This window comes from Corvus moneduloides, chromosome 11 (genome assembly GCF_009650955.1).
Source record: "Corvus moneduloides isolate bCorMon1 chromosome 11, bCorMon1.pri, whole genome shotgun sequence".
Taxonomy (NCBI): domain Eukaryota; kingdom Metazoa; phylum Chordata; class Aves; order Passeriformes; family Corvidae; genus Corvus; species Corvus moneduloides.
This window is the reverse complement of record NC_045486.1, coordinates 1383817-1411719: the sequence shown is the minus strand read 5'-3', so window position 1 is coordinate 1411719 and position 27903 is coordinate 1383817. Positions and strand designations below refer to the sequence as shown.

Genomic DNA, 27903 nt, shown 5'->3' with positions numbered 1-27903 from the left:
GCTGTCCCAGCGGATTCTGAGGCTCGAGTGGAGAATTCAGTGACCCAGCTGCCCCTGCACGCACCCGGGCAACACACCCCACAGGCGGGAGCAGCAGAAAGTCCTCTTCTTGCTGGGGAAGCAAAGCGGGGTTGGGGACGGCAAATACAGTCCTGTGCTGCGTTCCCATCTCCCCCCAGTGAGGTACCGGCTTCTGCCGCTGTTCACTCATTTCCCTGTCCACAGGGCTGCTGTAAATTCTATTCCTTCATTTGGAAAAGCGTATCCAAGTCCAAATGATCCTGGGATATCTGTTTCCCTGTTCCCCTTCTGTGAAGGAATGCTGCGAGAAATCCCAGGAAAAAAAAAAAATGTACCAACATGGGAGAAATTAAATCTACACGAGTTTAGGATTTTTTTTCCAGATTACAGTTCTAAGGAGACAGTTCAGCTCTGAGCAGGGGTTGTGCTCCCAAATCACAACAGGCAGCTGGATCCTGGTTTCTGTTATTTCAGGGTTTTCCCTGGACTCAATGAAGGCACAATGAAGAAGGGAGAATGGCTGGGATCAGTGGGAAATGGAGAAGCGGGGGAGTGAGCTGGGAGCATGTGGAGCCCTCCCTCCCTCACCTGCACAAAGGGGCTTTGTGCTGGACCTCCTGGCCACAGCAGGAGCAGGCAGGAATGTTTGTTGGAGCAGGCAGGAATGTTTGCTAAAGCAGTAAAGACCTCACCAATCCATGTTAAAAAAAACCCAAAATACAAAAGGCAATAGATTGTCATTCAGTGCTCTACATCCATTGAAATAACAAGAGAAATATGGTTTCGGGCAGTTTCTTCTGCTAAAAACATTCTGTGTCCGTCTGCTGTGATAAACTGCCCCAGCACATTCCTGTCTGATTCAGAAATCCATTTCCCTGCACTTGGTGTCAGAGACTGGGATGGGAGGATGGTGGAGCAGTGGGACAGAGGGACCGCGGGACAGAGGGACTGCGGGACAGTCCCAGCCCAGCCACAACAGGCAGCTTGGCTGGAGAGCTGCCAGCTCACTCCACCCCAGCCAGGGGCTGCACAGTGCTTGGGTACCCACAAGCAACAGCCCCATCCCTCCCCTCCGCACCCCTCTCTGGCACCGCTGCTTTGGGGCAGGAACGCTTATAAATACCATTCTTTTCTTTCTTTGCCCTCTTTATTTAAGCCCCGGGGGCTGTGCTGTCCTAGCACAGAATCCCAGAATGGTTTGGTTATTGAAAAGGATGACCTTTATCCACTTCCATCCTCCCTGCCAAGGGCAGGGACACCTTCCACTGTCCCAGGCTGCTCCAAGCCCCGTCCAACCTGGCCTTGGACTCTTCCAGGGATGGGGCAGCCACAGCTGCTCTGGGCACCCTGCGCCAGGGCCTCACCACCCTCCCAGGGAAGGATTCTTCTCCAGTTGCCGATCTCACCGTGCCCTCTCCGAAGCCATTCCCCCCGCCCTGTCCCTGTCCCCCTTTCCACGATCCCCGTTCCCGCCGCGGGCACGCGCCCACGTGCGCGAGTTCCCCCGCGCGCCCCGCCCCCCGCACGCCATTGGCCAGAAAAGTTCCGGGGCGGTGTCGGATTGGCTGAGAGCGGCGCGCGGCCCCCGCGCGCGCCAATGAAATGCGGCGCTCGGGCAGCGCGAGCGGCGGCGGCGCGCGAGCAGCGGAGCGGGCGGAGGTGAGTGCGGAGGGACACCGGGAATGATCCCGATCCAGGGACAGCCCGGGGGACACCGGGAATGATCCCGATCCAGGGACAGCCCGGGGGGACAGCGGGAATGATCCCGATCCAGGGACAGCCCGGGGGGACACCGGGAGCGATCCCGATCCAGGGACAGCCCGGGGGGACACCGGGAGCGATCCCGATCCAGGGACAGCCCGGGGGGACACCGGGAATGATCCCGATCCAGGGACAGCCCGGGGGGACAGCGGGAATGATCCCGATCCAGGGACAGCCCGGGGGGACACCGGGAGCGATCCCGATCCAGGGACAGCCCGGGGGACACCGGGAGCGATCCCGATCGAGGGACAGCCCGGGGGACACCGGGAATGATCCCGATCCAGGGACAGCCCGGGGGGACAGCGGGAATGATCCCGATCCAGGGACAGCCCGGGGGGACACCGGGAGCGATCCCGATCCAGGGACAGCCCGGGGGACACCGGGAGCGATCCCGATCCAGGGACAACCCGGGGGACACCGGGAATGATCCCGATCGAGGGACAGCCCGGGGGGACAGCGGGAATGATCCCGATCCAGGGACAGCCCGGAGGACAGCGGGAATGATCCCGATCCAGGGACAGCCCGGGGGGACAGCGGGAATGATCCCGATCGAGGGACAGCCCGGGGGACACCGGGAATGATCCCGATCGAGGGACAGCCCGGGGGGACACCGGGAGCGATCCCGATCGAGGGACAGCCCGGGGGGACAGCGGGAATGATCCCGATCCAGGGACAGCCCGGGGGGACACCGGGAATGATCCCGATCCAGGGACAGCGGGAATGATCCCGATCGAGGGACAGCCCGGGGGACACCGGGAATGATCCCGATCCAGGGACAGCCCGGGGGGACACCGGGAGCGATCCCGGTGCCGGGACAGCCCGGGGGGACAGCGGGAATGATCCCGATCGAGGGACAGCCCGGGGGGACACCGGGAGCGATCCCGATCGAGGGACAGCCCGGGGGGACAGCGGGAGCGATCCCGGTGCCGGGACAGTCCAGGTGGACAGGATGCGGTCCGGTCGGGGACCGGCCGAGCGCGGTGCCCGGGGCCGAGCGCTCCCTGCCCTTCCCGGGGGCCGCCCGAGCGGGAGCCGCGTCCGGAGGTGCCCGGGAGGGGCGGGTGCGCACCGGGCACCGCACGGCTGAGAAACGCCGGGGGTTTATTTTTTTTCCCAATATCCCTCAACTCCTGGTTTTCTTGCCCGCGTAGCCCGCCCGGTACCGGCGGCTGGGCAGGGCTGCGAGCGGGCAAACCCTCCCGCCCGGGGCTGGGACGGGACAGACATCCCCACTCGGGGCCGCGGGGGACAGACCCCGTCCCTCAAGTTCTTCCCTCCTTCCTGCCCTTTCACAGGCACCTGAGCCGTGCGCTGCAGTCCCCAGACCGGCTCTGGGACTGCCCAACTCCGTGCTTGCCTTTGTGCTTTTTTCAGTGCAAAAATCGCCCCACCAAAGCTTTTGCTGGGAAAGCAACTGTTTGTTGTCTGAATTAACTCGTGTACGGCACAGCTGTGCTGAGCTACAGTCTGAGGGAGTGAGGGAGTTGCTTGTCCCCTTCTAGACCCTCTGGAAAGTGTTTACTCCAAGAAATCCCGGCTCTTAGCACAGTGTCCTGTGAGCCGGCAGGCACTGAGCTGGATGGAGGGGATTCTAATTGCCGGATAAAAGCGTGTGGAACGGGAGCAGCTGCTCTCATGACCTTCCTCGCTGCACCTTTGTCACCGCGTGGTTTGGGGATGAGTTCAACACCCCATATCAGCCTGGTGTGGTCCCGTCTCGCTGGGCAGTGCCCAGAGCCGTGCCCTGGGACCAGTGGCCAGGGATCTCCCAGGGCACAGGGGCACCTCAGACCCTTCCGCATGGGGGGTGGTTCCCTCTGCCGTGAAGTTTCTTGCCAGTGCTGGCCTTGGGGGTCCATCCTGCCCGTCGGGGTGGGAAGGTCAGCCTGGCTGTTGTCGAGGTGTAGCACCTTCTGTCCCATTAGGTTTGAACTGAGCCGCTGCTGGATCCCAAGGAAAACTGTGTACCAGGTTTTACTGAAAACTGGCTATCCGGCAGGATAGCCGGGCAAAGGTTGGTGTTTGGCAGCAGGAGCTGCTGTCTGACACGGTCTGGGTGGCCGGGCTGTGCTGTGCTCCTCAGCATCCTCCTGTCCTGCTCTCCCTGAAATACACAGTGCTTTGAGGTGGGGCTGACGGATACAGGATTCCTCCTTCCCTGTCTGCTGACCCCATTGGCTGCCCACCATGGGGACACGGTCAGTGCTTGCTGACAAGGGCAGGCACCCCCAGCGTGGCACTGCAGGGTGGCCCTGTCCCTGCAGGAGGTGGTCGGGGTTTGGTGGGACCTGCTGGTGTGCCATCCTCAGAGACTCCGAGCAGTGTGTCCTCTCCCAGCAGGTCTGTGCTGCTGATACCTCAGGCATGTCCACAGGGTGCTGCCTGCCACAGCTCCCGTGGGTGCCAGCTGTTGCCCTCAGGAAGCTCTTGCCAGGCACTGAGTGGAGATGGATCCCACGGGAGTGAAAACTGAGCCTTTTTCATGGGGCTGTGTGCTGGCTGCTGGCTGTGGTCTGGCTGGGTCTGCTGCAGCAGCTCAATTCCTGCCTTGTCTGGAGCAGGGGGGTCTGAGCAGGGCCAAGCTCCTGCCTGCAGCCCCAGGCTGAGGGTTCCTCAGGGGAGGGAGTGCAGGAGCAGGGCTGGACTTGGACAGCAAGGAGGACTGAGCAAGTCCTGGCTGTGGGATGTGCCCTGGCGAAGCTGTTTCTGCACTGGAGCCATCTCCCAGGAGCTTCTCAAGCATCATCTGCAGGGAACGGAGCAGGGAGGGCTCACAGTGCACCCCAAAAGGCTTGTGAATGCAGAAAGCATCCGAGACTTCCCAAAATGTGCGGCTGGACCCTCAGCTCCCATTGGTGGCAGGGCAAAGGACAAGATGTCACGTTTAAAGTCACTTAGATCTGAGGCAGTAGCACAGATTCTGCAGTGCAAGGGGTAGTTCTGTGGGCACCCTCTCGGGCTGCCGTGGGCAGTGCTGAGTGAAGCCCCTGCGTGGGCGGGGGATGCCGGGCTCTGCACGTTTCTGCTGCCCAACTGCCTGTCTCCTCTCACCTGAACACTGCAGCATGAAAAAAAGATGTCCCAGCTAGTTTGTACTTCAAAAGGGATATGAAATGACATAATGAAATCAAGGAAAAAGAATAATACAGACCCTGGATCAGTGTCTGAATAATCTATGTCCAAACATAAATGGGTGTCTCTGCAGTAGACGGCTGTTTAATTTCCTGAATCCTAAGACGGGCACTTTTTCTGGGCATGGTGTGGAATACTGTCAAATTTTAATTTAGCTTGGCAGTGTCACACAGCCAGTCTGAGCAAGTCGGGGAAGGCAAGTCTGGAACTCATTAGAGCTTGTTGCAAGGCCCCGAAAATTTGATTTTCAATCACTGTTGGGTTTAATTATTGTTGATGTCTTGCCTAGCGTATTCTGGGATTCTTTCTGAGGAAATTAAAGCAGCATGAGTGGGACAGCATTCTGTTTGGCACAGGGCTTGTTTAGATTAAATTCTGAGTGGAGAGTTAAAGCTCAAAGCAGGGAGAAGGCGATGGCTGGCACGGCGCGAGCACTGGAGCAGGCCCAGCTGGCCGGGCGGGCCCTGGGGCTTGTGTACTGTTCTCACTAAACTCTGTCCCTTCTTGTCAGAACAAAATAACCCACGAAGCTAAAAGCACCCATCAAAGCCAAGGTAAAGTTTACTCAGTTAATACAAATTTTGGTTCTTTAACTTTTTCTTTCTTCGGTTCTTCAGTATGGGACTTGCAAACATCCAAAGCATCCTGCAGGACAGGAGAGAAGTGCTGCTGTTGCAGGGATAAATGGGTTCCAGGGGATGGTCTGGGGGTCTTGGTGCCTCAGGGAGAGGCAGGAGCTCCCTTTTTATCAGCAAAGTACCTGGATGCTTGAAGAGCCCTCTGCGTGTATCTGCAGATGTGGATGGGAATGCTGGTAGGGACTGGGAGCTTCCATTGGTAAAGTCCAAAAACTTGGAGCTTTTAAAAACTTGCCATCGCAGTTAGAAACTCAGCTTTGTCGTTCACGTTTTCCCAAACTGGGTGCCTTGGTCAGGGCGTGCAGGGTGCCTGGGCTGAGCCCCGAGCTGTTCCTGCAGCCTGGCAGGTGCCTGGCTCTGTGGGAAGGATGCTCAGCTCCCAAATAACAGGGGGTTCTGCCCAGAGATTTTCTGTGGGACACATCTGTCGTGTCCCCAAGCTCTGTGAGCAGTTTGGGTGGGTGCTGGTGAGGATGCTGAGCAAGGGGCTGTGGAGGCAGCGCCCGAGTCCCTTGAAGGTGCTGCTGCTCTGTTGTGTAAACGTTGTCAGGGCTGCAAAACAGCTTCATCCCAGCTCTGTAGGGTTGGACCACGGACTTTGAACAGTTACACGCCTGGGAGTTGTTTGTCCCTTGCAGAGTTTTCATGCCTGTCATTTCTGGTTGTAGTCCCCTCTAGCAGAAGCTTGGTTTCATTATGGAGCTGGTACTGTCTCTGCAGAGCCACTCCTTGAGGATGAGGAGCTTGGTCCCAGTGCTGGGGACAGGTCACACGTGGCTGGTGGCCTGGGGAGATGGCTGTGACCCGCCCTGAAAGCTGGTTTGTCCTCATGGGACTAAATCCCTGCTCCCAGAGCAGTGTCCTCGGGAGGAAGCAGCTGCCACTGGAAAGCAGATGTGGATCTTAATAGAGAAACCTGCTCTGGGCAAGTATTTATAGACATGAAATCATAAAGCAGCACAGGGGTTAAAGACCTTATTTTGGGACTTGGACTCAGAGCTAAACTGACTCCAATAAAATGCAATTTACAAATTACAGAAATCCCTCTGGTCCTGCAGGGAGGCAGTGTCTGGCATATTTGTTTAGGCTGGGGTTTTTCTCCTTTTTTTTAAAGAAGGAAATACTGTATTTCAGCCATCCAGGAAAGGCAGTACTCAGATGTCCCATCTTGGAGCTACTGTTCCATTTAGAGATGAGGCTCAGAGAAAGGGAAAGATTTCCAGGCAGCTATTTGCAATTTTTGAAGAGCAGGAGTTTCCTAATGCTGGTACCAGCTGGATTCCCCACACTTTTACCATCTCACCTACTCCCAGCACTTTGCCTCCCTCACTTGGTTCCATCAGATGAACACAGGAAAGTAAATTCTCTCCAAAGCATCGTGGCTGGTTGCCTGTGTCTTGCCAGTATTTGGGGTGGCACAGTCCCTCAGCTTCTGCCTTGGTTTCAGGGCATCACCAGCCACAAGATTGACTTGGACTTGTTCATGCTGTTTCTGAAGACCTGCAAATGTGTTGCTCAAAACCACCTCACTTTATTTTCCATCCATTGTGTTGAGATGGTGAAGCTCAGGGCTGATACAGAGAGGCTGCAGTGCAGGACAGGGTGAAGGAAAGGGATGGGGGGCCCAGGCATGGCCCTGCCCAAGTGCCCACCTTCAGCTTTCTCCTGTTTCCTCGACTGTAAAGATCCTTCTCCTACTGCTGAGAAGTTACTAAGTCCTAAATCAGTTGTTATATGGAAATCTGATGGAAGCAGCTCCATTGGTGCATCCTGTCAGGGTTCTGAGGGCCCCCCATTCCCAGTGGCATCCAGAACCTTCTCCTCCTGTGGGAGATGGGAGGACACAGCTGGTTCTGGGCAGGTAACTGGAGATCACCGAGACTCTTACCTGAGTGCTCTGGAGCTCTGCATGTCTGCTGTTTAATTAGGTTCAGGGGGGTTCTTCCCATTCCAGACACTTCCTCACAGCTTGGTTTGGGTTTATAATTAAGTCCAAGTATCTGAAGCACTGTCTGGCTCGTGAAAAAATCTGATTTTTCAGCATTTGCCCTTCTCTTATCATTAATTCACACATTGTTAGTGAAGAAAGGAATGCTGCCAGCTATGTGCTCTTGGAAGAGGGAGATATTTGCAGAGGCCCTGGTTGTTGGAGCTCTGTCATCCTGTAGGTTGGGATCTGGCAGCTCCATTGAAATATTTTCCTCCAGTATCAGTGCCTTTCCCTGGTCTTTATGTTGCTAAAATAAAAGGCAGCAAACTTCTTACTCTGCAAAGTTTAATACAATAAGTGCTTCCAGTATTCGAGATGATATCAACTCATTCACTGGTGCCTTGAATAAATCCAGTAGAGAGAATTCGAGATGAAAGACAGCCTTTTGTAAGGGAATTTTTTTTCCTGTGAGTGTGGTAATTGGGATAGCGCTTGCTTGGAATCTGGCAGGGAAACAAATTGCTTGCAGGTCATGACTACAATGGATGTTTTCTATGAAAATGAGAAGAAAATAAAACATCCCTTTGCTGTTCTCAGAACTGCAGTAGTGAATGTGCGTATTGGTTAATGCACGTCTAAGAGCAGTTGCTTGCCTTGCACCCGTTTATTCCCCTTGCAGAGTCAAGGAGCCTCTCCTGAAATCCAGAACAGCCCCGAGTGTCCCACCCAAGCTGAACCCTCCTGCAGGAGGTTCAGGGGATGTTTTGGACTGTTCTGTGCCAGGACTGGGAGTTGGTTCCTGAGCACACCTGAGGCTGGACCTCACCAGACATCAGGTGCAGCCAAGGAGGATGTTGAACTTTAAGGTCCCTTTCAGCCCAAACCATTCTGTTTGTTGGGCATCAGCAGGAGAGGAGAAATTGAGCCAAATGCCCGATATGTGAACTGGAGTATGCAGCATTCCCCTTGCTGGCACAGACACCTCTTTTGTTGGATGTAAACCTTTGCACCCTCCAGTTACTGGAAATTCGTAAGGAACTTTGAGCTAGCCCCAAATCCATAATGAATTTTGAGCTAGCCCTCTATTATTATGCAAGCTTAGCTCTATTATAGTCAATTAATGACAACAAATGATCTGCTGTCCATCCCTATCCCAAAACTCCTCAGCAATTGTGCTCAGCAGACTGGTCCCACCCATGTGAATATTGTGTGGCTTTTCCCTGTTCCTTTGTCCAAGGGTCTATTTCAGAGTTGGTTGTTAATCTTCCAAACTCGTTGCAGCTGGAGGAACCCCCCAAAGGGCTCTTGAGGTCCTTCAGCCTCCCTGGAGCTCTCTCCTGCCATGGCTGTGATTTAGGGGTAGGGTATCTGATCCGAGGCTGCAGGGAAGGGTTTGGATTGAGCCTGTCATGGCCACTGGGGAGCACTGGCTGTGGGGAGAGGTGAAATGAGGACCTCAGCTGTGAAGGGCTGTTGTGAACTTGGAGTAACTTTTTGGAAACCAGCTTTTCCTCTTCCCTCCCTAAAAAGGAGGGGAAAACATACTTGAGGTAGTTACGTGTCTCCAGCACCGTTTTCAGTCTCCAAATAGGGTGTTGTGCAATAAATGCTTTCAGGATCCAGAAGCCTCTGTGGAAGCAGGAGGGCCCCCTTTGCCAGTTCCTTCTGGACCTGTGGCTGTGGCACTGTGTCCTCAGAGCCCTTTTGGGGGCTGGAGAGCCGCAGGTGACTCAGGCAGCAGTGCCAGGAGGGATAACTGCTGTGGGATACCCTTCACCCTGCCCATGGACCTGCCCCGGTGACACTCGTGCTCTGCTGGCATCGAGCACAGCAGTGGGAGAGAGCCAAGTCCTGCCCGTGGTGAGGACGGCTGTGCTGGGATGTGTGATGGGTCCTTGGTGGTCCTTGATTAACCACCACACTGGCCAAGCTTACTGAAACTCTGAATGTGATTTCAGGCCTGAGTTCTACAGGTTCTGCTGCCACTGAGGACAGTCCCTGGCACCAAACCCAATTGTCTAACTGGTTGCAGCAGAGCCTTCGGCAAAGGGTCCTTGGCCAAGGTGTGCTGGGCTGGCCAGAAGGTGACAAAACAAAGACCTCTCTGGAGCCTCAGCTGAGCAGCAAAGAGAGCAGGCTGTGCAGCTGGAGCCTGACCTGCTCATAGCTGCTAGCCAGAACTCTGTCTCACCAGACCTGCCTGGGAAGCTCAGTGCTCCTTTCCAGAGGAGTCCTCGAGCTCTAAACCAAGGTGGAGCCATGTTTGGGTTCTTTCTTTGTCACTTGTCACTCTGGGCTCTCTATTTTCCAGCTGCTCAGCGAATGATGGCCCTGCCTTTGGCCGGTGTAACAGCAAACCATGGCATTACTGGTGTGTTCCTGAGACTGCTCAGCAATGTTTTTGTGGGTAGAACAGCCTCGATTTCCTATCATTTCACGACCCAAGAATTTCCTCTGCCCTGACATGCTTTCTCCTAGCAGCAAGAATGCTGTGAGGCACAGAAAGCCAAAACAGAAATCTTGCAAGGAGTGTCTATCTAGTCCTGGTGAGCAGGATTTGCTTTTCTTCACCCAGTCTGTTGACACAAGCCTGGTTTGGGGTTTTTGGCGCTTTTTTAAAGCATTACAAATGTCTCCAAACTCTTTATCTTAAGGTGATGCCGAAGTTCAGCTGCAGTTCCCGGATGGGCTTGGGCATAGGTGGAGCCTGGGACAGTCGGAGCATTTGTTTCACATTATCTTACGGGTTTGGGGCTTTTTGCAGTATCTTGCATAATTTTTAAGAAGAAATCTCCTTTTATGCCTATGTGAGGAGCTGTAGCAGAGCACAAGGAGAAGCTCCGTGCCTGGGCAGGACGTGCAGTGACCGGGCACTGGCGCCTGTTGTGTTTGGCCCCTGCTCAGGGATGGGAGTGAGTGTGGCTCAAATCTCCCTCTGCTTCTGAAGGAGTGAGAAATAGCACTCTCCTGCAAACAGAACCTGCCTGGGCTTTCAGAACCTCGAGGAGATGCTGCCCAGAGGGGTCTGAGCTTGCTGGGCATGGCAGTGTCCCCTCCCCACATGGGGTGGGCTCAGGTGTCTTTGCCTGGGCTGCTCCTGGTGCTCTGGAGAGGTCTGCCCATGCCACAGCGATGTCCCTGAGGTTTATCCATGGGATCACTTGAGCAGCAGTGGGGATCAGCTGCCATGTCAGCACCTTCCCCTGCTGCTGGACACCTGCACCTCCAAGGGCAGGGAGGCCTGAGCCATCCTGGAGCCGCATGTTGCCTTGAGGAGCCGCCCAGTTTGCAAGTGTTCCCCCGTGTGTTTTCCTGTAGCTCCAGCTCAGGTGAGGAGCCTCCTGCTGCTGACACTGGTAACAGGAGGTCCCCAGATGATCACAGAATGGTTTGGGTTGGAAGGGACCTTAAAGATCATCTCATTCCACCCCTACCATGGGCAGGGGCACCTTCTACTGTCCCAGGTTGCTCCAAGCCCCGTACAGCCTGGCCTTGAACACTTCCAGGGATGGGGAGGTCAGATTTGGAGCCTCTGGTCTCACAGGTGTCTGGTCCTGGCTAGAGCAGTGCCCAGGGGGGAGGGCTTGTGGTCAGGTCGCCTGCATGTGTCTGGAGCTGTTTGTGCCCAAAAGTAATGGCTCGGACTTCATTAGTCTTGTCTTGAGGAAATGGGTTCTCAGCTTTTGGTTATAGCCCCAAGGCCCCTGGGATTGGGACCACTGGTCAGACCTGTCCATCCGTCACCCCCAGTGACCCCAGCTCTGCCCCCTGGGGGCTGCAGGACACTCGCCCTGCCCTTGGCAAGGGACAGCCGGGCCCACGCCATCACTGGCAGTGTTTGGAGCACAGAGCAGTTAACCTTGGTTAAAGCTGGACCTTGGACAGGGAGCAGGAGTTGTGTTTGGACAAGCAGAATAAGTTAGCAGGAAAGGGGCTGGTTCCCAGGGAAGCAGTGCAGTGGCACACAGGGTTTGTGCCTCCGTGTGGAGGTCCCTGGCTGGTGCCACCCCAAAGGGCTGTGAGTTCCTGCACTGACACTTCCATGACTCGAGGTCAGGTTGTCTGGGGAGGTTCCGGTGCTGCCTCGTGCTACTGACCACACTTCTCCCTGTGCCTTTTCCCTTGTGTGTAATGAACCTTTTCCAAATGAGTTCCTTTAATCCAGATGTTTATGTTTTAGATAAACCACCCCTCGCAGTCCCTTGCTGATACTCAGCTCCTGTTTGGCTCACTAAGATCAGAGTCAGCTAAGCCCCAGCAGTCAGTGGGTACCTGGCACATGGCTCCAGAACTGGCAGGGTTGTGAGTGGCCTGTGGGAATCCTCCGTGTCTTTATCTGTCCTGGAGAGCTGGCACATGGCTGAAGAACCAAGAACATCCTGTGTTTGGATATTAGAGGCAGAGGGGAGTGTTTGGGCATATTAGGGCCATTTTTAAGATGTATTTTTATGAACTCTGAGGGTAAGAGGTCTTTTCATTGGCTTCAAAATATTGGGACAAACTGCAGGTGAAAATTGAGATGAAAATTACAGGTGAAAGGTGAGGCAGAAATAAAACAGCAGTCCTGGGGCAAAGGGAGCTGAAACAGACCATTCCCTACCCCTTGGGATGGATTTCTCCAGGATGAGCAGCCTTGTGTGGAGACTTAATAGTTCTGGGCAAGAAAAAAAGGCGTGTAAAGTCCTGTCATCTACCTTGAAATTGGCAGACAAACATCTGGTCATTTCTAGAACATCTGTTTATAAAAACTTTGTATTTGTTAGCAACATCGTGTTTTCCAAGTAAGTGAAATATCTTTCCTGAGTGCCATCAAGTAACCTTTTCCTCCCAAAAGCTGCAGAAGGAGTTTGAACATCAGATGAGAGCTCAGGGTGCCCCAGGTCCATGCAGGAGCTTTGAGGAGCCTGGTGCTGGAAGTGGGACAGGTGGATGTAGGAGGGAGCAGGAGGAAGGAGGGCTGCCAGCATCATCACTGGGTTTGCCTCTGAACAGAGATTCAGAGCCTGGAGCTGCTGGACACAGCTTGGGTCAGCCCATGGTCCCCATGGGGCTGGGGAGCTGCATCTGTTCTTTGGCTTCAGTTCTTCCACTGCTGTTGATCTGTCCCTTTGAAAATAGGCTTTGGCAAGGACAGCCTCTTCCGAGGTGCCAAAGAGCGATTTAAATAGTGCATGACCTTGTAATGAAGGACTGTGACAGTGCAGGGACTGGGGTCAGGTTGCATGGGCAGGTACCAGCCCTCTCCAGCACTGGGCACCTCCACAGCCTCACCCGTGCTCTGCCGGGGTCTGAGCTCCTGAGCCTGTCCTGGAGCAGGGAGATGCAAGAGGATGATCCCTGTGGGTCCCTCCCATGTCAGATATTCTGAGTCAGACAGGCTCTCAAGGTGTGTGCACAGCTGGATCGTCAGTTCCTAGAACAAGCTCAGGTCTCAAGAGAGATTAAAAACCTTCTACAAAATCTGATAAATGGCCCAAAAAAGGCCGGGAGTTGCGAGACCTGTGCGTGTTCCCAGGCCCTAATGGGAAATGCCATCTGTGATGCCCAGAGTGGTCAGAAACCTGCCCAACCCTGACACTTGGCAGTGCTTCCTGGGGCCCAAAGGTGTGGGGTGTGCTGGAGGGTGGGTTAAGCCGTGTGCTTTGATCTCTGACTGCACAGGGTCAGATGTGCTGGGCTGGGGTGACGCTGCCGTGGTGCTGCCATTGCTCCTGCTGGGCCTGGGACTGCCCTTGTTTTCCTTCAGCTCATTTTTACAGGGAACAAGCATGTCTTTCAGGCAGGAGCCTGGCAGCTCCTGTATAAACATCCAGGCTGAGATAAATTCAGTGTCTGGTGGTGTCACCTTGCCCTGATGCCTCCTGCAGCATTTTGTTTTTGTCTCCTGCTGTACCCCCTGCATTCTTCGCATTCAGAAAGCCATGTTTGATAAATTCATGGGGCAGACACTAGGTTTATTTTCTGATGTTACTGGCTCCTGGTGTGGATTTTTGCTCATCTTTCTCCTGCTGAGAGGTTGTTAGGATGTCTCTGCAGCAGTGAACACCCATGGATGAGTGACTTTCGTCTGTTTTCAGTGAGCAGCAAAAAGGGCAGCACAACCACAGCCCCCCATGTCGTTCCACCACCACCTCTCCTCCCCAGAGCATTTCCCCACTGTATTTCCTGTTCACTGTGGAAACCACCCATGAAGTCCAGTGCCACAGGCATGGAAACATGCCACATTCCCAAAATACACTTGGAGAAAGACCAAGGAGGTCCAAGGTGCAGTAAAGCAAGTTTAGCATCAGGTTATGGCCGCGCATCTCCGTGTCTCCTGCCTGATCTTCTGACTTGCACAGATCCATGTGCAATATATGAACCCTATAGACTGGATCAAAACTGCCCTTAAATGAGACCTGAGGTCTCTGTGGATGAGGTTAAGGTGGCTGTCCAGTGTGTGGACAGGTTCACTGGGTTTGATGTGCCAGCCCCTCCATCTTCCCTCACTTGGAAGTGAAAACCTTCATCCCGAGCATCCTTAAATAAACTCACATCAGGGTTGCATGGATATGGTCATATGGTGTTTGGGAGATCGGAGGCTTCTTGGAACACAAGGAATGGCTGAAGAAATGCCTGTCTGAAGGACAGTATACACTCTCAGGGCTGTCTCAGGTAGCCTCTGAGGCTAAAGCCTTTCCAGCCCGGTGTCCTGCTCTTTTCCAGATGTCGGGGAGCCAGCCACAGATGGGAAGAGGTGTGCCTTGTTTGCGCTGCAGAGGGCTGTGCACGGGCTTCGAGCCACACTCCTGGAGGTAACGTTGGTCCTATCCTGCATCCTGACTGAAACGTGCTTAGTGACAGAACATCTCATTATTTGATACTTTATTTCCAGTTTTTCCTCTTAAAAACACAAATTTGGGTAAATAGGCCCTGTTAGCAGCAGCTGGTGGGAGCAGACCAGACAGTGCCTGGCTCAGAGCAGGGCAGGGGCTGCTCCCTGCCCCAGCAGGACTACAAAGGGGCTTTAAAATGGAATGCAGACGTCCAGGTGTCAGTAATTAAAAGAGAATTGGTGCCCTCTGAGCCGCCTCACAAACACTGGGCTCCTCTCTGCTCCTGAGGAGCAGCATGGGCTCCCCAGGCTGCGTGGGCTGTGGTGGTGGTGCAGGGAGGCTGTGGTCCAGCTGTGTTCCCACTTGTGATAACTCAGCTGTGTGAAATCCAAACTTTAAAACACTCATTTGGTGGAAGCACAACTTTTTTTTTTTTTTTTATTGACTCCATTAAAGGCTGGTTGGACTCATTCTCACTCCAAGATCCTGCTGAAATGCTCGGGGTTGTGTCAGAGTTACTTTGCCCCTTTTGCTATTAGTGTTTGATGGCAGTGCTGGCCACCAGAGTGTCCTTAAACACTCGTCTGGGTGATTTATACCTATTACAGTCAATTAAGCATCAGTTCCTTCCAGCAGTCACTTTCTTAATGGCACATAAAGCTTCATAACAGGCGAGGCTGGTGCTGGGCTGTTGCAGTCTGGTGAGGAGACCAATCTCCAATTTAGTGATGCTTAAAGGGGTTTCCAAAGTTCAGGGGAAGCCACAGCTCCCCGCAGGTGGGAGGCAGCAGATTTTGTAGTGCCAGAGGGCAGGGTTAGATGGGCTATTGGGGAGAAATTGTTCCCTGTGAGGGTGGGCAGGCCCTGGCACAGGGTGCCCAGAGCAGCTGGGGCTGCCCCTGGATCCCTGGAGTGTCCAAGGCCAGGCTGGACATTGGGGCTGGGAGCAGCCTGGGACAGTGGAATGTGTCCCTGCCATGGCAGGGGTGGCACTGGCTGGGCTTTAAGATCCTTTTCAACCCAAACAATTGCATGGTAAGCTTTCTGTCCTTGCTGTAAGCCCAGGCTGTGTTTAACCCTTGGGAGAGGCTGATGCCCCATGACTGAGCCCTTGTGTGACCCCGCGGCCCGGCTCACACCCAGGGGATGCTCTCTTGTCGGGCACAGGAAGATCTGCAAGTCGTGCAAGTGCAGCCAGGAGGAGCACAGCCTGAGCTCGGAGCTGGAGGATGACCGCAAGATCGGGCGCCTGCTCTCGGACTCCAAGTACTCCACACTCACGGCCCGGCTCAAGGGCGGCGACGGCATCCGCATCTACAAGAGGAACCGCATGATCGTCACCAACCCCAACATCTCGGGCAAGGACCCCACCTTCGACACCATCACCTACGAGTGGGCTCCCCCAGGGCTCGCCCAGAAGCTGGTAAGGGGATCCCTGGCGGGCTGGGTGTGGGCTGGGGTCGCTTTTTCAGAACGGAACTCGGCTCTGGAATAAAGTAATTGGGGAAAAGTAGTAAATCATGGTTTGCCTCAGAGAGCAGAACTGTATAGAGCACTCTGTGTTTCGGAAAACTGTGTAAATAAGCAGAGTAGGTAGGAGAGGGGGATGGAATGCCTTTGGGTTTTATGGGTTTGTTTACATTTCTAGGAGAAGTCTTAATGGATTTTACAACTAGAAAGCTCCCTCTTTAGTGAAGCTCATCTGCAATAAAAGCACGGCTGAGGAGAGATCCCATCCCTGCTGTCCTGCAGCCCTGTGCAGCCCCTGCCCGCTCCAAGGCCTCAGGCTGGATGTGAGAATGATTCCTCCAGGCCTTCTTGGGGTGTCTGGGCTGGGCAAGCAGAGGAGCAGGAAGGAGTTTGGCTTCTGGGGGGCAGCTGGGTGGTTGTGCCTCAGGGCTTCTCCTCTCCTGCTCACAGAGAGCATCCCTATGCTGCTGGGGGAGTCCTTCCCTGGAGCAGTGGGCTCAGAGGCCCCATTCCCGGGGTCCCCCACCCTCCCTTTGATGAAGACCAGCAGCAGCCCATCCCTGTTCCAGCAGCCTCGTGGAGATCCTGCCCCCGGGAACAGGAGTGGGAGGGCTCCTTGTGCCAGGGCGTGCGAGCCTGGCCGCGAGCTCAGCTCTGTGCCTGAGAGCTGCTGCCTGCAGCTCCTGTCTGCGTGGGCAGGAGCTGTGCCCAGTGCTGCTGCCGGCAGAACCACTCTCACATCCAGCTCTGGATCTGGGAATTTTTTTTCCTTACAGTTTAAACATAATCTGGTCTAAAAAAATATTTTATAAAGAGAACTCAGGGTAAAAAGGCGAGATGGGGCGTGTGGTCCCGTTTCGAGGGCTGGGTCCAAAACCAAGCCCCCAGCCCAGCTCCACCTCCCTCCCATGCCTGGTTTCCATCTGGACCAGCTGTGTGGGAAGGGGTGGAAGTGGTTTTCAGCGTGTGGAAGTGTGAGCCAGCAGAGCATTTCTTGCGGGAAAGCATTTAGCTGGCTTTTCGCTGTGCCATGGTATAAAACCGTTCTGTATTCCGCGGTCAGGAGTGGGCAGTGAGGAGCCTCTGCTCCTCAAATGAAACAAATAGCTGCAAGCTGTTGATAACAAACAGCTGAAAGCTGCTGAAAATGCAACCTGACTGTTTTAAAGAAGAATTGGGGATACAGATGTGAAAGTGCAGCCGCAGCCCCCAGAGCCAGAGTGGTTAATTCTGCTGAAAAACCAGTTGCCCTGAGGGCCTCAGACAGGCTCAGTGGGAGTGAGCTGTGTGCTGGGGATGCTCCATCGAGGTGCTCACAGGTGCCCCTTCCCTTCCCTTCCCTTCCCTTCCCTTCCCTTCCCTTCCCTTCCCTTCCCTTCCCTTCCCTTCCTGTTTGGAGCTGGCCCAGCAGGAATGTTTGTGAGCAGCCTTTGCCTTCCGCAGGTACCAGGGGGAATCAGGGAGCTGCTGAGGGATGGGGAGAACAATGGTGGCACTGCTCCAGCAGCCTGGTCACTGAGCACGCTGCCATCCTGGGATTGTCAGGAACCCGGGTTCCATGGGCTGCAGCGTGGTGCTGCTGGTGCCCCGGGCAGGCTCAGCCCCTTGCCCTAAAGGATGCCCAGACTCTGTGGCTCCTGGGCTGATTTCGTCTTCCATGGCCCTGAACCCACCCTCCTGGGGGTGTGTGTTTGGGGTGATCCCAAATGCAGCCCTGGAGAGCCCAGTTCTCCCTCTCCTGCAGCTTCCAGCTCCATCCTTGTGCTGCTGGCAGAGGGGCAGCTCCGAGGGTACAAAATAGATCTGTTTAGGTTTTATAAAGAGAACTCAGGATAAAAAGGGGAGATGGGGAGCTGGATGCAAAACTAAACCCCCAGCCCAGCCCCACCCTCCTGATGGGGGAGGTTCAAAAATTTTATGAAAGCTTTTGATCTCTTTATAGTGCCTGGACAGGCTGGAATATATCTTGGTTCAAGTAAACAACAAGCAGGAGCTTTGGAGACAACCTTGATAAATTCCGGCTTGCAGATCAACTTGACAAACTTTGAGGAGAAGTGTTGGATGTCAGCCACTCTCAGGATAGTTTCAAAGGGATTTGGGCCAAAAAGCTGTTAGTGCAAAACTGCCTCGCTCCAGTGGTTTCCTCCTGAAGGCAGCCAGGAAACTTGGGATGGCTTTTAACCTTGTTTTGCTGAAGTGGATGGTCGATAATTGGAGGAAGTTCAGGGCATGTTCTCTTTAAGCCGTGCCTGCAGAAGTCATGAAGTAGATACTCAGGTCCTTGGGGAGAGTGAAAAGAACAGATCATAAAATAGCTCCAAGATCCAGTAGTGAACAGTGAAAACCTAAAATGCTCTTCCTCAAAATTACCTGCACTCAGGCAGCATAGTGAAGCATTGGCCATAACAATAAATGATAGCAGCAGATGTAGCAACTTTTTCTTTTTCTTCGTGGTAGTTTTGGGTGTCAGGTTGGATTTTTTTCCACCCCCTAATCTTTTCTCTGGACACATTTTATGACATCTGCAATTATAACTGTAAGCATTCCCTTGATCAGGGAGTGAAATCCCACTGCATGTCTGGGCAGATAGTGAAACCTGCCTCTGAGCAGGCTTTAAGGAAGCCTTTAAAAAAGCCTTGGGGCTTTGCTTTTCTCACTCTCAGCACAGACACTTTGTATTGGGAAGGGGGATCCTGGAGGTGGAGTGGAACAGGAGGCTCCAGGTGCCCGTGCTGGCTCCTTGCTCTGGTGTAAGTGTTCATGAGTCTTGGCACATCAGTGGATTAAGGATTTCTCCCACTGAGATCCCACCACATTACTGCTCTGCTGGAGCTCGTGCTGGCCTGGTGTTCCTGGTCACACAGCATCGAGCTCCTTTCCAGTTGTGGGGCAGTGCCTGTGTGAGCCTGGGAGGAGCTGTCAGGGAATTCCTGTCTCTTTCTCCTGTCATTCCTCTTATTGATTCCTCACGTCTGTGAAAGGCATTTGTGCACCAGATCACTGCCCCAGCATCCCACAGCTCTCCAACCAGCTGTTCCCAAGCACCACCTTCTCGCACAGGGCAACAATCTTCCCGGGAAACTGGACATCAAGCCCACCTTTGCACAGGGGCACAATGTATGAGTGTTGATGTCTCATGTCCCAGTGTGCAGTGATTTTAACTTGCACCCCAAGACATGGGGAAGAAGCCCTGCTTCCATTAAATCATTATCTGTTGCTGTTCCAAATTTCCTGTCAGGAATTCCGCCTGAGACAGAGCTGCTCTCTGGCTCAGAGTAGCCAAAGTGGAAGTGACTTGGAAGTTTCTCCTGACATGCTGAGTTGTTCAGTGCTGTGCAGGCATGTCTGTGTTGAAAAGCCCAGCCTGAGCCAGCTGCTGTGCCACAAACAGTTAAATCTTTTTGCTAAGTTTTTTTAGATTGAGTTTTCAAGTGCTGACCCAGTAAGAAGCAAATCTAATGCAGCTGGATGCTGGTCTAACAGGGAATGGCAGGGAGCCAACTGGCTGCCCTGTCGCTCTTCACACTACAATAGGAAAAATGCTGGAGTGGGAAACTCCCTTCCCTTATTCCCAGCCAGGAGAAGTTAACTGTGCAGCCCCCGTGGCCCACAAGCACTAACCCAGCCTGAGACTGAGATGGGTTTACTCTGCTGTTGAGGTAGTGGCCAGTTAAGTCAGAGACTTTATTTTGGGCAGTCTCTGGGCATTTCCCTTCTGTGTCACAGGGCACCGGTGACCAAACACCTTCCCTCTGCTGTGAAATCAGCAGTCAGGTGGAATTGGTGGCTGTTGGTATCATGGACCCAACTGGTATCTGAATTTTTCCTGTATTATGATAATTTTGTTAATTGATAAAGGATGATCTTTCACTTTGGACTGCTCTGCACGCAGCCCCGTGGGGCTCTGCAGTGCTCCAAGTGGCGACTCGCTCCCTGCAGCTCTCCCTGTCCCAGCACAAGGCAACAGAGAGCTGCTCATGGGTTTTGATATTTATGAGTTTTTAGTCTTTTCAGCAGCTGTGTTATCAAATTTCATGGAAAAAGTGTCATGGTAGTGCCAGCAAGGGGGTGTGTGCTGGGGTTTTTGTGCAAAGCAGGTCTGTCTGTGCTGCTTTGCTTTCCTGGGCAGACTGAGTTTTGTTTTTAAACAAACAAACAAACAAAAAGTAATCTAAAACACCATCGAAATACCCAGTCTGTTTTCTGAGGATGAAATTATTTATAACAACCTGGCTACCACTGGCATCCAAGCCAGTTCAGCCTTTTATTTCTGAGCCGTGGGCTCCAACACCTCAGAGGGAGAAGGGAGGGGAAGGGCCCGTTTTCTGCTGCTGCTCCATCGCAGGAGTGGAGCATCTCCCTGCCCAGCTCTGTGTCCCTGGCACAGCAGCTCGGGTGACTCGTGTCTCCTGTCGCAGGCCATGCAGTACATGGAGCTGATCCCCAAGGAGCTGCAGCCGGTGGCGGGCACGGACGGGGCCTTCCATCGCCGCCGGCGGCTGACACGGCAGCTCCCGCTCTACGACCAGGACCCGGCCCAGTGCCGCGGCCTCGCCGAGGGCGAGCAGAAGCTGATGGAGGAGTTCGTGAGGAAGTACAAGGCCGAGGCACTGGGAGTCGGGGAGGTGGCACTGCCGGGCCAGGGCGGCGGCGGCAAGGAGGAGGAGAAGCTCCAGGACAAGAGCACCGACCCCAGCAGAGCCCCCGAGTCGCCCAACGGGGCCCTGGAGAGCGCGCCCGCGGCCGGGCACTACGTGAGTGCTGCCAGGGGATGGGACGGGACTGCTGGGGCTGCTCCGGGCTCGGGGAGCAGCTGGGAATAGAGTCAGCCTCAACTCGAGGGGCAGGAGATCACAGCAGCCAGGGTGATCTGTGCTGCCTTGTCCCCATCCTGCTCGCAGGGGATTCTCCATGCCTGCTGCAGGTGCTCGGTCACATCATGGTGCTTTGGAGCAGCACTGTGAGAGAGCCTGGAGGGACCCTCTGCTCCAGCCAGCCCTGCTGAGCACAAGGATCCATCTGACAGGGCTGGTGAGGGGGGTTCTCTTCTTTTTCATTTCCCTTTCTCTGCAGCAAAGGCCTTGCTGAGCCACCAAGGTAGGGGAATTCTCACTGTAGGAATTGGTTTGAACTCTGGGTTCTCGGCAGCTCTGAAAGGTTGGGCATGACATGTCCCTGGATGATATGGTTCGTGGGTGTGGTGGTGTTTGGTTGAAAGCTGAACTTGATGATCTTGGAGGTCTTTTCCAACCTTCACGGTTCTGTGATGCAAGTCAGTATTTCCAGGTCGGCTTCCAGCCCAGAAAGACCACAAATGACAGGAGGTGAAGGCTCTGTCCAATTAACGAGGAGCTGTGAACATGGAGATAGTGCTCCCAGGGCTGTAATTGCTCTGGGGAGATGTAAACAGCTGCCCTGTGCCCTTGGGCATACAAATACACTTCCACAGGGAAATGACTGAGATTCCTCAACACCTTTTTAGATTTATATTCCCCCAGTGCTGTCTGGAGTGGCTGCTGAACAGATGCTTATCATAAAATATGGTCAGTGGAAATACCTCGTCCTGGTCCTTGTGAGGGTGACTTGCAGCAGAGGATTTAAAGCTGAAAAAACAAATGGTGTCCAAGTGTTTTTAAGAGGAGATTCTTTCCTGCCATTCCTGCACTGAGGTTGTACATGTTGAGAGCAGTTTTCATTTTCAGTCCATATTGGGTAATGTCTCCCCTCTGCCATGGTCTGTTAATGTCCTTCTGACTTCGAATCCAGTGACACAGTAAAGATTTTCACTATTGCAACAAAACACTGAATTTTAAGATAAAAAATAGCCAAAAAAGGAAGTTTTCCTTTAAACATATCAATAAGTCATCCTAGCAATACGGGTTTACTTAAACTGCGAGTTTGTCCTTTCAAATAAATAAATACATAACTGTGATGTTATTCTCCTTAGTTTGAAGCATCATTTCTCTCAAGGCACCAGCTGAAAAATGGAGCAGCTTTCACAGCAGTGGCAGATCCACTGGGACAGCCACACTGTGCAGCCTAGGTCATGGCAGACCCAGGAAGGACTGGGGCCACTGGCCCTGCTGACCACTGGCCTCATCTTCTTCCATATCCCTGCTGCAAGTCTGTCCCACAAGCTGGGTGTTCTCCACAGAGCACAAAATCCTTACCCCCCCAGAACCAGAAACGCTCTGGTGTTACAAGTCACTGCACTGGAATCAAATCAAGTACTGAGGCAGTTGATCCAAATAAGTCATTGTTCCCAAAAGCTTGAGGCCAGCGATGCAGGGAGTGCTCAGGGGAAGGCTGATGGTGTCTGGGAGCTCCTTCCCTGGGAGCTGGCACTGCAGAACGGGAGCTGGCACTGCAGAACAGGAGCTGGGGAAGAGTGAGATGGGAAAGCTTCAGAGAACAGGACACTGTTTTGGCCAACACCTCTGGTAATTCAGCTAATAAAGTCTTCACTCCTCTGCCTGTATGATGGAGATGTAAAAGGAGCACCAAGCTGTAATCCCACCTCAAATTTGAAGAATCACTTCTTTGTAGTGTGTAAATATCAGGATATGGAGGTTATACAATGCTTGGGAAAAGCCCTGTGAATAGTTTTTTCCCTGTGAATAATTTCCATAGAAAGGAACAGCAAAATAAGTTGTTTTTTTAACAGTTCTTGTTGGCAAGAAACTTGAGCTCAGGGTTGGAAACTGCTGTGTTTGTTCTTGCTTTAGATCCTGCAAGATAAGCAGGGCTGGGGCTGCTGGGTCTGTGGCTTCTGGGGGCTGACAGGGCAGAGGCAGCTGCAGGGTCTGGCTCTGGGGCTGACCCCAAATCTGGTGCCTCAGGGAGGTGTTGGGGGCGTAGCGAAAAGGCCTCAGTCTGGTGTGAGGGGTGCAGAATTCCTCAGTGCCTGTCTGTCCATGAGAGCTCTGCCAGCTGCTCCGTGCTGTGCTTGTTCAGCCAGCCCAGAAACGCCACAGCTCCTGCTCCGTGCCGAGTTTCCCCCTTCACTGACGTGGGGCTGGGAGCGCTCGCAAATGTGTCTGAAGCCCTCCATGGTGGAAGGAGCAGTGTCAGCACACATATCCCCTTTCAGCCGCACAGAACAGCCAAGCCAGGAAACATTCTGTCTCGTGTTCTCGTCAGCCTGGATTTCCTGGGAAAATGGGAGATGCCCATCAACGAGGTGGAACCATGCCAAGGACAGTGGGGCAGTTTCTGAAAACCCAGCTGAGGGAGGGAGGAGGCAATGGTGAAATGCGTGGGATGCTGGAAAGATCAGTGGCCAAACAGAGAAAAGCCACCTGGGGGGTGCAGATGCCCCGTGGCCCCCACTGGAACGGGAGGGCAGAGGGGAAGGAAACTCCATCAGTGCAAAGAGCAGTACTCCTCCCAGCACTCCTGTGTGAGCCGGGGCAAGGGGCTGACAGTGGTGGGAATTGTCTCTTTTCTGTCCCTGCCCCATCCCTGATGTCCTTCTGCAGCTCAGGGACTGTTGTTTTCCTTTTCTACTGAGAAATCTTGGGTTTGCGTCTCCTCTTCTCTTGAGCAGCCTGGGCAAGTGGAAGGTGTCACTGCCTATGGAGGGGGTCAGAACTGGGGCATCTTTAAGGTCTCTTCCAACCCAAATCATTCTATGGTTCTATTATTATACCTATTAGAAGCTGTTGACTTAAATTGGGGTGTTTGTAAGTCGCCATCTGATCACAGGGACATTCCCAGTGCCTGATCCTGTGCCACTTGGAGCATGCTGGAGGGGGACACTGCTGTGCCAACGCTCTGATGGGGCACAGCAGTGTAACCACAACCCGTGTGACACACAGGCTGCTCCCACTGCCTCGCCCAGGCTGCTGCGGGATTGCTGGTAGAAATCCAGGCAAGGCTCTGCTGGAAGAGATTCCAGCAGCTGCTGAAGAGAGTTTCTTGTAGGGAGTGACAAAGCCCAGACTCAGAAGCTCTTACCCTGACCTGGACTATCCAGCTTCAATGGGAACTGGAACAACATCCTTCCAGTCTTCAAGTGGAGCTTTAAAACTGGCTCTTCACTAATCACAGGATCTCTCTGCAGGCACAGATAAAGAGCAAACCCAGTTGGTCTCATGTGTAATGTGCACGGATGCCATTAATCTTGAGATTAACCACATCTAATTCTGGCTCTTTGGCCTGCTAGAAATGAAAAACGCTTGCTGAAATCCGTGGAGTGACAACTGAGTTAGGCACAGACAGAAAACAATGAGAAGAGACCAAATTCCTGATCTCTTTTCGAAATTACATCTTTGATGTGCTGCATTCCTGCGCTGTAGGAATTCTTTTCTTCGAGAACCTTTGGATTTTGGTGAAGGTTTTCGTTTGGGAGGGGTCCCAAAGGCCCCTCAAAAATAAGCTACTCAGCACCATCTTCCCCCTGTGCCCATGGTGCTCGTACATATTGTCCCATGGCTGCAGAGCTCAGGGCTCCGGTGGTGGGCTCGAGCACTGCCCTGCTGCTGCCCAGCCCCGCTGACAGCTGCCTGTCTCTTGCAGCGCTGCGAGACCTGCAAGCAGCCGGTGCCCGGGGACTGCCCCGTGGTCTACGCCGACCGCGCCGGCTACTCCCGGCAGTGGCACCCAGCCTGCTTCGTGTGCTGCCGCTGCGCCGAGCCCCTCGTCGACCTCATCTACTTCTGGAAGAGCGGGGCTGCCTGGTGCGGGCGCCACTACTGCGAGAGCCTCCGGCCCCGCTGCGCCGGCTGCGACGAGGTACGGACCAGCCGAGACCTGTGCTCCCCCTGTGCCACCGTGGGGATTGACCAGAGTCCCTGTGATCCCCCTGTGCCAGCGTGGGGATTGACCAGAGTCCCTGTGATCCCAGCTGTGCCAGCGTGGGGACTGACCAGAGTCCCTGTGATCCCCCCCTGTGCCAGCGTGGGGACTGACCAGAGTCCCTGTGATCCCCCCCTGTGCCAGCATGGGGACAAGCTGGAGACCCTCTGATCCCATCAGGGCTTCTGAGCAACCTGGTCTAGTGGAAGGTGTCCCTGCCCAGGGCAGGGGGTTGGAACAAGGTGACCTTCAGAGGTCCCTGCCAACCCAAACCATCCTGTGATTATTTTATGTACCCATTCCCAAAGCCTGGCCTCCACAGCTGATTGGCTTGGTGGGAAGTGTGGGGCCGGTTCTCCCTGCTCCAGCCACCCTCCAGCTTGGTGTAGTGGTGGAAATAAGCAGTTGTCTGTCTGTCTATCTGTCCCATAGATCATCTTCTCGGAGGACTACGAGCGGGTGGAAGGGCTGACCTGGCACAAGAAGCACTTTGCCTGCCTGGAGTGTGAGACGCTGCTGACGGGCAAACCGTTCTCCCTGGCCAATGCCAGCCTCCTGTGCACCACCTGCAGCCAGAGCAGGGTCTGAGCAGGGGCAGCTGGGGCCCCATGGGCTCCCCGAGGTCCCACCAGGACTGGGGGCATTTGGAAATACAGCAGAAGGAGAAGGTTAGAAAATGTAACAGTCTGACTATTCAGTTTCAAGCAACTCCATGTTCCCTTGCATCCAGCACAGCCTGAGGAGAGTATTTCCTTGGGGTTCTCTTGGATCTGACAGGGAGCCCTCATGCCCAGGGGTGGGAGGTGTGCAGTGTACCTGGCCAGGAGGAACTGGAACGGAGGGTCTGTGCTGTGTCTGTGCTGGTTTTTATCAAGTGTGTCCAACCTTCTTATGACTAAGATCTTGCAATAGCCTTTTGGAAATAATACATCTCAACAATAACCTCTGGCATACTAAACCTACGGCTGTGGTGAAAAACAAGGGGTGTTTGTGGTTTTTAAATCCTTACTGGAATTAGGCTAACAGGCTGCTGCCACTGTGCCAAAGCAGTGGGTTTGAGGAATTTGATCAACTTGCTGAAAGCAAATGATACAAAATCGCAACCACACGCAGCTGGGGCTTTGTCCTGTGCAATGATGCAAAACCAAGGAGTGGGCACACAGGGCAAGGGGTTCACTCTGGTGAGAGGGGCAGGGCACGGCTCTGCCCGGGCAGCGACTGGCTCAGCCCATGGAGCTGCCTCCCTGGAACTGGAATGTAAACAATTTTGTGGAAAACAGCTTTACAGCCTCAGCTGTCTTGGGGGGCAGAGTGCGTGCGTGCGTGTCCCTGAGATGCTGCAATGTCACTTTTCCCTGCAGTACTTCAGTGACCCTTCCAAGTACCAGGGAGCTGCACCTTCCCCTCGGAGCCAGCAGCCCCTTGCCCTGGGCCCTGCCCTGCTCCCTGCCCCGCAGCTCTCCCGTTGCCTCTTGGGTCTGGTGGCAGTGGCGCTGTCCCAGGAACTGGCACTGAGTCCCTGTGGATCATATTCATTCCCTACATACAGTGATGCTTCTGGTACTCACTGGAAACATCAGGCAGTCCAGGCTGGCAGGTGCCTGTGCTCAGTCTGTTTTGTTATACTGAGTATCTACATGATTTGCCAGAGAACTGGAATATTTTCTCACCAAGGTGAGTGTCCATGGAGCTCACAGCTGCTGGGGGCTCTTTCTGCTCAGCAGACTCTGGTTTCTCCTCAAGGCCTGCTCCATTTGGTGGGTGTTTGCTTGCTTCTGTTGAAATAACTTGGGAGATGAGAGCTGGGTGAAGCTGGACCTGCTGCAGGGCTGGAGCAGGTGAGCTGTGGACCTGCCTCGGGGAGTGGGACAAACCCATGGCTGTGCTGGGGCAGCTGAGCCCCATGTGGGGCACAGCCATTCCTGGGTGCCTCCTGTGCCTCGAGCAGCCCTGTCACAGCCCCTGTGAGTGGTGACGCTCCTGGGGACACTGGGGTGCCTACAGGAGTCAGTGGGAAGGAGCAGAGCAGGGAGGTGCTGAGGTGCAGAGAGGGGTGAGGTCTCTCCCAGCCCCCATGGGTGGCACTTGCCTCTCCAGTGTCAGGAGCAAAAGCGTGAAATTAATGCATCAAACAGCTCGAAGCATGTGGGAGCCTTTAGTGTTGATATTAGAATGGAAATTCTAGGGGTAGGCATGAGCTGATCCTCCCCCCAGCAAGGGCAGTATTTTAACTTGTGGGGCTGCAAAGGACAAAGCCCCTCGTGTCCTGTCAATGACCAGGGCAGGTGAGCACAGGGAATTTGTGCCTCCTGTGTGAACATCCAGCTCCAATTTAAACTCAAAACATTCTGTATAGTTGTTCTAAATACAACTGACAGTACATTTAAATGTTCCTAAATCTTTAAATAAAGTATTTCTGGATACAAAAATCCTTCACCTGCTCCCCCACTGCCAACCCAGCCAGGAGCAAGGGTGGGAGAGAGGGAGGGCAGAGCCTCCCCACAGAGAGAAATAGCCACTGACTGGGCTGAAGCCACATTTCAGTAGAAGTTTTGCAAGCTGAAGTTTTTCAGAGCTTAACTGCTCTGAATCTGCAAATATTTGCAGTGCTGTCTCATTTGTGGTGTCCTTTTTTTTTTTTTTTTTTTTTTTAAGAAATATTCAAGGCAGAGAAAGGGCCCATCTGTCTGTGATGTGGGAGATTGAACCCAGGAGAGGCAGAGGCTGTTGAAGGACAGTGGCTGCGTGGGGCTCACCTTCCTCCCCACATCCCCCATCGACACCGGGGTCATCCCCACCTGGGGCCATTGTCCCGTGGGACCAGAGGAGGACCTGGCCTCAGCCAGGGAGGTGCCTGTGCTCTGCACCTGAGCACAGGGAGCTTTACCTGCTGAGGCAGGGAGGAAACCATTGAGAAATGAGCAGTGGCCGGAGCGATGCTGTTACACACCCCAGAGAGGGAGGGAGGGAGGGCCAGGGGGAGCCCTTCAGTCACTGCTGGTTCCATGTGTACATTTGTAATATTCAGGCCAAAACAAACAAACTTGAAATTCAATTTCTCAGCTCCTGTGAATAAGAGAAAGCTCCTAGTCCCAGTGAGAGGAGGACAGTAACTCACTGTTAAAGAGCTGCCACTCCAAGGCCAGGGGTCACCAGAGGAACCCACCAGAGGAAGCTGGTTGGCATCTCACAGCAGGGCTCACTCCCACCACTGCCCCACACAGGTCTCTCCAGGCAGCCAGGAGAGAGGGAGGTCTGGAGGCATTTAACAGGTTTCCCTGGTCTATGGAAAACACCTGGACACTGAGATTGATTGACTGATTGATTGATTGATTAGCAC

At 53.9% G+C, this 27903-nt stretch overlaps 1 protein-coding gene across 2 annotated transcripts; it reads left to right on the top strand.

Moving 5' to 3' along the window:
• Positions 1-1640: 1640 nt before the first annotated feature.
• Positions 1641-25544, top strand: LMCD1 (LIM and cysteine rich domains 1). 2 transcript variants are annotated; one of them, XM_032120891.1, is made up of 6 exons: positions 1641-1680; positions 14188-14276; positions 15465-15720; positions 20186-20521; positions 24285-24500; positions 24996-25544. In XM_032120891.1, the coding sequence occupies exons 2-6, from the start codon at positions 14188-14190 to the stop codon at positions 25149-25151; spliced, it is 1053 nt and encodes a 350-aa protein (XP_031976782.1). In that variant the 5' UTR covers positions 1641-1680; the 3' UTR covers positions 25152-25544. The 2 variants fall into 2 exon arrangements, with proteins under 2 accessions (XP_031976782.1, XP_031976783.1); XM_032120892.1 differs by lacking the exon at positions 1641-1680 and adding an exon at positions 5387-5468.
• The last annotated feature ends 2359 nt before the right edge of the window (positions 25545-27903 follow it).

Bases quoted from the DNA above. Each gene is read 5' to 3' on its own strand.
- LMCD1 (XM_032120891.1), top strand. From the start codon at position 14,188: ATGTCGGGGAGCCAGCCACAGATGGGAAGAGGTGTGCCTTGTTTGCGC. The intron at 15,721-20,185 runs GTAAGGGGATCC...CTCCTGTCGCAG, and splicing joins CAGGGCTCGCCCAGAAGCTG to GCCATGCAGTACATGGAGCT. The intron at 24,501-24,995 runs GTACGGACCAGC...TCTGTCCCATAG, and splicing joins GCTGCGCCGGCTGCGACGAG to ATCATCTTCTCGGAGGACTA.